At 45.5% G+C, this 8,927-nt stretch overlaps 1 protein-coding gene across 2 annotated transcripts; it reads right to left on the bottom strand.

The window, feature by feature from the left end:
- Positions 1 to 1,720: 1,720 nt before the first annotated feature.
- LOC116444420 (toll-like receptor 2 type-2) lies at positions 1,721 to 8,846 on the bottom strand. 2 transcript variants are annotated; one of them, XM_032109805.1, is made up of 2 exons: positions 7,591 to 8,846; positions 1,721 to 4,121 (listed from the first exon to the last, which is right to left on the bottom strand). In XM_032109805.1, the coding sequence occupies exon 2, from the start codon at positions 4,111 to 4,113 to the stop codon at positions 1,762 to 1,764; it is 2,352 nt and encodes a 783-aa protein (XP_031965696.1). In that variant the 5' UTR covers positions 4,114 to 4,121; positions 7,591 to 8,846; the 3' UTR covers positions 1,721 to 1,761. The 2 variants fall into 2 exon arrangements, with proteins under 2 accessions (XP_031965696.1, XP_031965695.1); XM_032109804.1 differs by having other exon boundaries at positions 7,603 to 8,846.
- Positions 8,847 to 8,927: the final 81 nt, after the last annotated feature.

Below are 8,927 nucleotides of genomic sequence, written 5' to 3'. Positions count from 1 at the left end.
CCTAGAATTTTTACCACTACTACAAAGCAAATTTCTTCTATTATTCTACTTAATGTTATAACTTTCTACTTGCTCTGCTTATTATTTTCTCCTAATTAATCTTCATCTCACAGCGCTCATTAATTGCCCGCATTCTCCACCATTGATGTAGCGGGTTGAGTTCGAAACCGGGCAGAAACACCAATTAAATGTAGTGGTTTTGATTCAAAATATCCATTATTTACTTATTTTCCTTCTGTGAGATAAGAATTAGGAGAAAAGCAAAGCAGGCACAAACCTTAAACAGTTGCAGTACAATGAAAGAGCTTTATTACTAACAGAATTAAAAGTAAAGAGAAAACAACAAAACAAAATTAAAGTAAATTCCCCCCCCCCCCCCCCTTTCCAGCACTTCTCTCCTTTTATCCAGCTCACACAAGGGATAACAGAACATGGGATGTTAGTCAGTGTTGCAGTTCTTGAAAAGTCTTTCTCTTATGCTTAAGGAAGAAAAGGTTTTCCTTCAGTTGCACGTGGTTCCCAAACTGCCACCAACAGCACACCCGCCCGGAAACAAACAGTCTGCTGTGTGTAGAACATCTCTCTCATGAAGAATTTCACAGTTCTTTCATACTACAAAACATGGGCCATCACATGGGGTTATTCATCTTTTTAAGGATAAGTTATTTTGGCCTGCACACAGAGGCTTTTCTTCGCCACAAGTCTCTAACAGCCTCTCACTACTTCTATATAGCCTGGCATAGGCATTCTTCACAATCTTCACAGGCACACGAGGATACTCCATCCCCCCATGTTCTTTCATTGGATTAAAGAGACAAACAGTTTGTGGTATTACGGTTTCTTACCACGGCATGCAAGAAGGTTTCTTTTAAGCTGCGCGCCAGAATCGCGGCACCGCCCTCTTCTCTCCCGTCGCCATTTCCAGCTCCGTCCCACGTGACTCACTTCTCTTTCTCTCTGACTCTGAAACCGCCATGTTGAAGGGTGTTCTTGTTCGGGCTTGACGGTGGGGAAAGCCTCGCTCCCTCTGTGCTGCTGGCTGCACGGTGTCCTCTTCAGTTCAGCACGAAGTGTGCTGGCTGCAGACAGGAGGCTCTGCCGGCTCCAGCTGGCTCCGCCGGCTCCGCATGGAGAGGAGAGGGACCCGCCTGTCCCCAGAAGCTGCGCTGGATGGGTTTAGCTGTGAGCAGTCCATGGCTGGTTTGAGCTGCCTGCGGCTCTGGGACAGTCCCCCCCAGCGACCCAGGGTCCGTGCCGTGGTGCTGAGAAAGGGGGAAAGGGGCAGTGGCCCCGGCCCGGCCCAGCGGGGCCGGGAGGCTCGGAGCCCCCCCACCTTCCAGCAGGCGAGCTCCGACCAAAAGGGGAAGTCCCGCCTTTCTGTGTGGTTTAAATATGTAAATTGTGAGAAGCGTAATTGGTCTTAAAGACTGTCCATCAACTCAGGGTCAACCCAACACACAGGAAAGACCTTGATGTTGTGCAAGCACTGATGAGCACTAACTAAAAAGCCCCTGTGTTATGGAGACTGTTTTGGGCACAAATGCAAACCACAGCACCATAGAAGGAACTATAAAGAAAATTAATTCTATTCCAGCCCAAACCTGTACAACTATTCAGAATGATGGCTACAAAAATCATAGCATTAGAATTTGCAGTAGCCCAGTGCTGTGTTCTTGAGATGCAGATAAGTGATGGGACAAACAGGCAAGTGAAACAAATCCAGAGTACATTCACTACATATTTATTCTTTAACATCCCTGCCTAAGATCTTAGAGCTATTTTCAAATTAAACCAAAACATCTCCTGCTGCTCTTCACCAGCAGGCCACTCCAGGTAGGTCTTTGTGTTCATGATCTTCCGCAGCTTGCAGAACCTCTTGGGAATGGCTTTGCTCTGGATGGGCTCCAGGAGGATGAGAATTGCCGCGTCGTTGTTCTCATCAAAGAGGCGGAAATGCGAGAAGTCCAGCTCGTATTTGCACCACTCGCTCTGCACAAAGTGCTCAGACAGCACAAAGAGCGTTTTGCGGCTCTTCTCAATGGAGTCGATGATGTTGTCCACAATCCACTTCCCGGGCACAAAGTCCCGCTTGTGCAGGCAGAGCCGAAAGGGAGGGCAGGCCTGCTCCAGCTCCTGCACCATGGTGTTCTCCACCCAGTCAGAGTCGTTCTCGCTGTAGGAGACAAAAGCGTCGTAGCAGACGTCCTTGGGCGGGGCTCGCTTGGGCTTCCGCTTGGCTTGCAGCCATGCCCACGTCATCCGCATGTACCAGACCACGTGGTACTTGTAGCCGACGGCCACCAGCAGCAGGATGACCAGGAACACCAGGACGCAGATCAACGACACCACCAGGGACCTGTGGCACTCCATCAGGGACAGGTGCACGGCGCCAACCTGCGCCCCTCTCACCGCCAGCGGAGAGTCACACACGTACTCGTCCGGCCACCCCACCAGCACCTGGGCTATCCTGGCCTCGTGGTGGATGAAGGAGAGGAACTCACACGAGCAGATGAAGTTGTTGTCACTGGCATCCAGCAGCTCCATTCTCTTGAAGGACTCAAACTCCTCTTTGGAGAAACTGTTCAGCTTGTTTCTTCTGACAGACAAGGCCACTAGGTTTGGAATGGGTGCGGCACCAGGCAGGGCCTTCAGCTGGTTTTTTGTGAGGTACAGCTCTTTCAGAAATGGGAGCTGCAGTCCAAACTCCTTCAGGTTGTTTGCACTAACATCCAAAACTTCCAGCGATCGAGGAATGCAGGCTGTTACTTTAGGAATTTGAGTGCTGGAGAGGTTTAAATACTTCAGGGTTTTGGGCCATTCACACACATCTGGAATCTCACCAAAATTATTTTGGCTAATGTCTAAAACAATTAGGTTTCCTAGATGAGACAAGCTTTTACTTGTCATTTCTAAGTCACTCAGTGAATTCCGACTTAAATTTAGAGTTTGTAGGGATGGCCAACCACCCTGACAAGCTGAATGTTCTAAACTCTGGTCTCCAAGCAGATTTGCACTAAGGTCAAGATATTCTAATGACAGAAGACATTGGGAAATTCTGCATGGTACCAAAAAGACCTTGGTGTTTTGAACTGTGACTCTCCTAAAAAGAGATATTAGACCTTCCACAGCCTGAAGATCTGTAAACAAGTAAAATTCTTCTATAGATAATTTCTCTATTGTGAAAACTCTAAGGGTCTGTGATTGCTTTGCTTGAATTTGTATTTTCCATTGTCCAGTTCCCAAGAGTCTACAGTCTACCAGCTCCAGTTCTACTAGCTTTGGCATGTCTTCTAAAATGGTGACAAGCTCAGGCACAGTAGCATCTGTTAATAAGGTCTGCCTAAAAGAAATTTTCTTTGCAAAGGATGAAGACATGACTCTCAATAGTTGCATTTCTGCAGCGATACTGAATGCTATTCTTCTGACTTCCAGCCAAGCGACAGAGTGCAGAAGATCCCTAACAATGTCTGAAAATACATTAATACTTCTTATGTTTATGATCATGTGATTTATCGTCTTAATTGATTTCAAACTTCCTTGCTCGTACTGACTGAGATTGCTACCATCAATCCACAACTTGTGCAGAAGCTCAATGCCCTCAAAGTTCCCTTGCCTTATCACAGAGAACCATGGGTTGCCCAGGTGGAGAGAGCTCAGGTTCCTCAGGCTAGAAAAAGGGGAGCTCTCCCCCAGGTCTCTGTAGGAATTGCCTTGCAGGTGGAGGTGCTGGAGTGAAAAAAGGTGCCCAAACCACACAGGGGACACGTGAGCCAAGCTGTTATTTGATAAGTCCAAGAGCTCCAGTTTTGCCAGGGACTGAAACGAGTCCTCATCTATGGAGCTGATTTTGTTGGACTGCAGCTGCAGGACTCTCAGGTTCACAGCCTGCTGCAGGTCCTGGGATCGGATGTGCTTTATCCTGTTGTGGGCCAGGTCTAATACTGTGATTTTGGCCGTGAGTCCCAGGGGAACAAAGTCCAAGCCCATGGAAGAGCAGTTGCAAAGCTGACTGGTACCACATGAAGGACAAGCCTGCTTCAGCGCTTGCTGTTCGGAGAGGTTTGCAGCTAAGATCATGTAGACGGCCAACACTCGCCAGGTGTGTGTAGTCATTATATTGCCTAAAATATAAAATACAGTCAGAGCAAATATAAAATGCATAGCTTGTTTTGGAGAAGGTGTATTTTGGATAAATCTAACTTTTACTGTTCTGTCTTGTTGAAGGCACTGTTAAAATATTTGGTTTTAAGACAGTTCAGAGTTGAAATAGATTGGTTACTACTCTGATCCTCTTCCTGTTTACTAAGTAGCCTTCATACTTTGATCCCACCTCAGGTCTTTTTCTTCAGATTCTGTGAATATTATATTCATTTTTTGCTACAGGGAGTCTCCTGTACATGTTTCAAATCCTGGTTACATCAAGAAGAGTCAGCATCTTACAGTAGATACTAACATTCAGGTTTAATACTTACTTCAAGCATATGTCTAATCTCTGTTCTGACAATGGGGAGAAAAGGAATGCATTTGTTTCAGTCCAGTCCTCCTTTTATCTGCCTTTTCCTACTCTGATTGTAAATGTCCTGTGAGCAGGGAAACAAACACTTGCCAGGGTGACTCTCATGTTGCCATCAGTCTGATACTTGCTAATGAAATTTAAGATTGTAAAACTGACCATTGTCGCCTACTGCCTCAGCTCTTCCTTTTTACTGCCACATCCTTCTCCTCTGTCAGTTCCTTTTCTCTTTTGGGAACCTGTGGCAGAGAGAAGATCAAGCCAAGCCACAGGGCAGAGCCAGGGGCTCAGATCAGATCAGCTGATTGGACAAGATAGCTTTTTCCAGTCCCACAGCCTGTTTCTGGTCTGCTGGACTGAAATGAATCACGAGAAGCCACACAGATGTGGATCCTGTGTCACTTCACTTGCCTCTCACACTTTTCATAATGCTGATTTGGAATGGCTTTTTTTCTATTACAGAGCTTCCTGCAATATCCAACTTGTCCTTACTCCCAACAAGATGCCTTTAGTTCCTCTATCCTTCTGAGGAGGTGGAAAAACAATTTTTGAAGCCTGAGAGAGCTCTTTTCCCTAGTGTGCCACAAAACCCACCTGCCTCATTAGGTATCTTACCGTGGGTGGAAAGAGTGAACAATCCCCAAAGAGGCCAATCAGTGAGTTCTCAAAATCATTGTGAGCTCTCCAGCAGGTTAATTGGGCTAGACTGGCTCCTTGAGAACTGCTTTCTCCCTCAGTCATCCCACTGAGATTCTGTGCAGAAGATCTACTCTACTGTGAATTCATATTCTGATTTGTTTTACAGTAGCTGACCCACATATACAAGTTAATACAGAGAAGTTCCACCCTACCAGTTGCATTATTTTTAGCCATAACTGCTTAAGATTATCCAAAAGGGGCAGAATTGACTGAGATGGTTTGGGCATATGGGGAGGGGAGGAAAAGTTATGGATAATTTTTTTCAGTCATTCCATCTCTTCCCACCTGCAGGACTATAAACATTTTGACCTCTTTTGTTACTTCCCTTTTACCTCTGCCTGTTTTTGATGTAGAGCTTTGGATCTTGAAGGACAAAGTTCTCTTCCCTGTCTTTAGGTGCCCACGGCTGAACTGGTCATCCACCATGACTCTCTCCAAAGTCAATGGAGAGAAAGAACATCTTTTAGGAGCAATTAATATCGTGTGTCTTGGACACCCAGATTAAGATGTGATGACTCCAAGAGAAATGATCCCATTGCCTTAAAATGGCATATCACAGTTTAGATACCTAGATATTTGTCCATGTGAATCCCACACAAAAAATTGTGATCTGTACTTAAGACTCATCTGCTGTCCAGCTGAGGCTCTTTTACAGGACTTTTTGGTCTCCCAAGAGTAACTGGATAAGACAGTGCAGCAGGCTACAGGAGTAAAGCCAGGAGTAGCACGAGTTTCACTAGCAACGGATTTAAGTGGTATTTTTAAAGTTGTCACCAAAATACTTACTGTTAGAAAATTATACAACCAGGCAACCTAATCACTCAAAAGCTGCCTATAGGCAGGTTATTTATAGATGGAAAATTGACAGTACACAAGGGAACTGGGCAGGTACTGCACAGGAAATACTAGAAGAGCCTAATGGCTCTCTCCACCTTACCAGCCTGATACCATCCAGGGACTGCAGGACTGAACTGCATTGGGTGATTCGGGATGTTTCCCTTCCAGTTTTTTTGCTCATCTGTAATCTGAGCAGACACCCAGAGAAATCCCATTCCCACCCTCACTCACTTTCAGCCATTCTCTTCCCCTTCCCATTTCTGTCTAATGATTCTGCTTGAGACCCTGACTTACAAGGTCATTTCAGGCCTCTCCACACCCACTCAGACATACAGCCCCAGTCCATGATATCATTGCCCTGTCAAGAAATCACTTCTCCCTGTTGTCCTGGGAAATTAAAAATCCACATTAAAAAAATTAAATTGAAATGCAACTAAAAATACATGAACTTGCACAGATGCCCTTGTACCATAATGAGCTGTGATGAACCAGGCGTTCAAAATGTTTCAGAGTTATGGAAAAAGGGCCCAAGCCATCAGACATGCTCAGTGTTATTTTCCCTGGCCCATATGAGTAGAAGAATTTGAGGAAATATGCACATATTCTTAAACAAAACCATGACTGACAACAGAATGATGTTCTATAAATGCTAACAAATGGGGAAGGTTACTATAAGTGCTAAAATAAAGCATGCCAATAGTGTGCAAATTGATTCTAGCTTGGGGAGCTCTACCCAGCTAAATGCTGGCTGGTAAATTTGAGCAGTGCTATGGAGCCTGCAGAGGGAGAGCCACTGGTTGGTGAAGAGGTCAAACTACAAGCAGACTGGGGAAAGCTACTGCTCTCCACCTGGCTGTGTGTGGGTTATCCATGTCCTAGTTCTCAGCCCCCAGCAGTGCCCTAATAGCACGTACGCATATCCACACATCCACACACACACACAGCCATGCCTCTGCTTGTTTCCAGCACAGAGGATGTGCTGGAAGCACAAGCAGGTCAGAGTTAGGTGTGGAGGCAGCTGATGCCCTGAGGCCATTGTTCAGTGAGCTCTTTCCAGGCTGAATTCCTGAAACTAAGGCACCCCTCCTTCATGCCCAAACTTCCCTGGGCAGTCTGTGTTAACACCCAAGTGGGACAACATACAAATAGGACAAAGTACATACAAGGCACCCTCCCACAAGGAAACTGAGCAGAAATGGCACAGTCTGACCCAATTTGTCCCTTTTTCATTTGCTGCTTTCCTCTCTCCCATTTCCCAAAGGATATTGCTCCCATCAGCATGTCCCAGCTCTGCATCCTGCCTGCCGTGCATCCTTGCCAGGTGCCTGTGATTGCGCCTTCCTGCTCTACTTCTGCTGGCAGTCAGAAATCCCTCCCCACCCTGCACTCCTGCACAGCAGCCTTGAGCACCCTCAATCCCCCATGCAGAGGAGGATTGGTGGCAGAGATTAGGTTGCCTCTTCCCAGGGCTCTCCCTGTGTGCTTCTTGCTCTGGCATTGCAGCTCCACTGTCCTTCCCTGCATCTCCAGCCTTCACCTACCTGAAAACTCACCTCTGTGCTGAAAAAATTCCCAGAAACACCACCTTCAGCTCTGGTGCCTGCATATGCCGTGTTTTGTCTCTCTCTTGCTGATCCTTCTTTTCCCAGCTTCCTCTCACGCTGCTGTTTCGTTTCCACTTCACTGCTCAGCCTTGACAGTGCAAGCAGGGGAATTCCCACTGGGTGATCTGATTGGCCTAAGAGCAGGAACACTATCAGTCCTTTCGAATGTGCCAACACACAAAAGTCTGGGTCTGTGGTAAGAGTCTACTGTGTGAACTAAGGCTTCTCCCACATCTCTCTTTGACCCTCTCTTTATAATGACGGGCAAGACTTATTTCCCTTCTTAACCTCTAGGCACACATTTCTCCTAATTTGTTTTTTCAATGCTCATTGTTTGCTCTCTGATGATTCACTCATTACCTGCCTGGAGTTCAGCCTTGATTAGACCATGAGCTGTGTTTCTCCAAGGGAGTTAACAGAAAAATCGCCTTGTTGCAGACTGTGGACTAGCCCCGGAGATAACATTGTAATAGGAAAACAGAACTGAAAGTAGTGTTTGCAGGTTGCACCCACAGAAATTATCTTGTGTAGACAGATGTACACATACACACCGGAGTGTGAATATATACACATTTATAAAAGCACATACACATATAAATATGTATATTAACATATATATATATAAAAATATAGCAACAGACAATATAATCAAATTTGACTATTTTTCAAGTACTCAGTCAGCCCATATGCCAAGGCTTTAGTATTTCTCCACAAAATAACTGCATGGCTAAAATTTAATCAAGATCTAGACTCTCCTGTACTTAAACTCCAGCAAAACAAGCAAAGGGAAAATGTTGAGTTAGAGAAACCACACCTAACTTAATCCCCTCAGAGACAATTTCAGGTTCCCATAAGAACCTCTAAAACACAAGAAATCCAATCACTCGGTGTTGGACTACCTCGATATACGCATCTGTATCTACCTGCTTGTCTACACTCCCTTTGTAATCAGTGAAGGGCAATATGGTAATTCTAGGAAATACCTCACGCTGAAGTAGAGAGATGAACTGCCTCTTAGCCCTGTAATTTTCTTCACCAACTACAAAGGAAGAGAAGTTGAGCTGTAAGAGTTGCACAGCCCAGCGATTACATAAATATGCTTTACAAAGTAGAAGACCAAAACCAAGAACTGAGCCAGTCTGCAACACCATCTAGCCCACACATTAGAAACAAAAATCTCACACCCCAGAAATAGAAGGCTTTCACTCTTTCTGCAGGTAGGTAGAAAGGAAAGTGGTGGCAATCAGGAAGAGAAAACCAAGCATGCCCAGGGA

Source organism: Corvus moneduloides, chromosome 5, assembly GCF_009650955.1.
Source record: "Corvus moneduloides isolate bCorMon1 chromosome 5, bCorMon1.pri, whole genome shotgun sequence".
Taxonomy (NCBI): Eukaryota; Metazoa; Chordata; class Aves; order Passeriformes; family Corvidae; genus Corvus; species Corvus moneduloides.
This window is presented reverse-complemented; position numbering and strand designations above follow the sequence as displayed.

Excerpts from the sequence above, each read along its gene's own strand:
- LOC116444420 (XM_032109805.1), bottom strand. The coding sequence starts at position 4,113 with ATGACTACACACACCTGGCGAGTGTTGGCCGTCTACATGATCTTAGCT.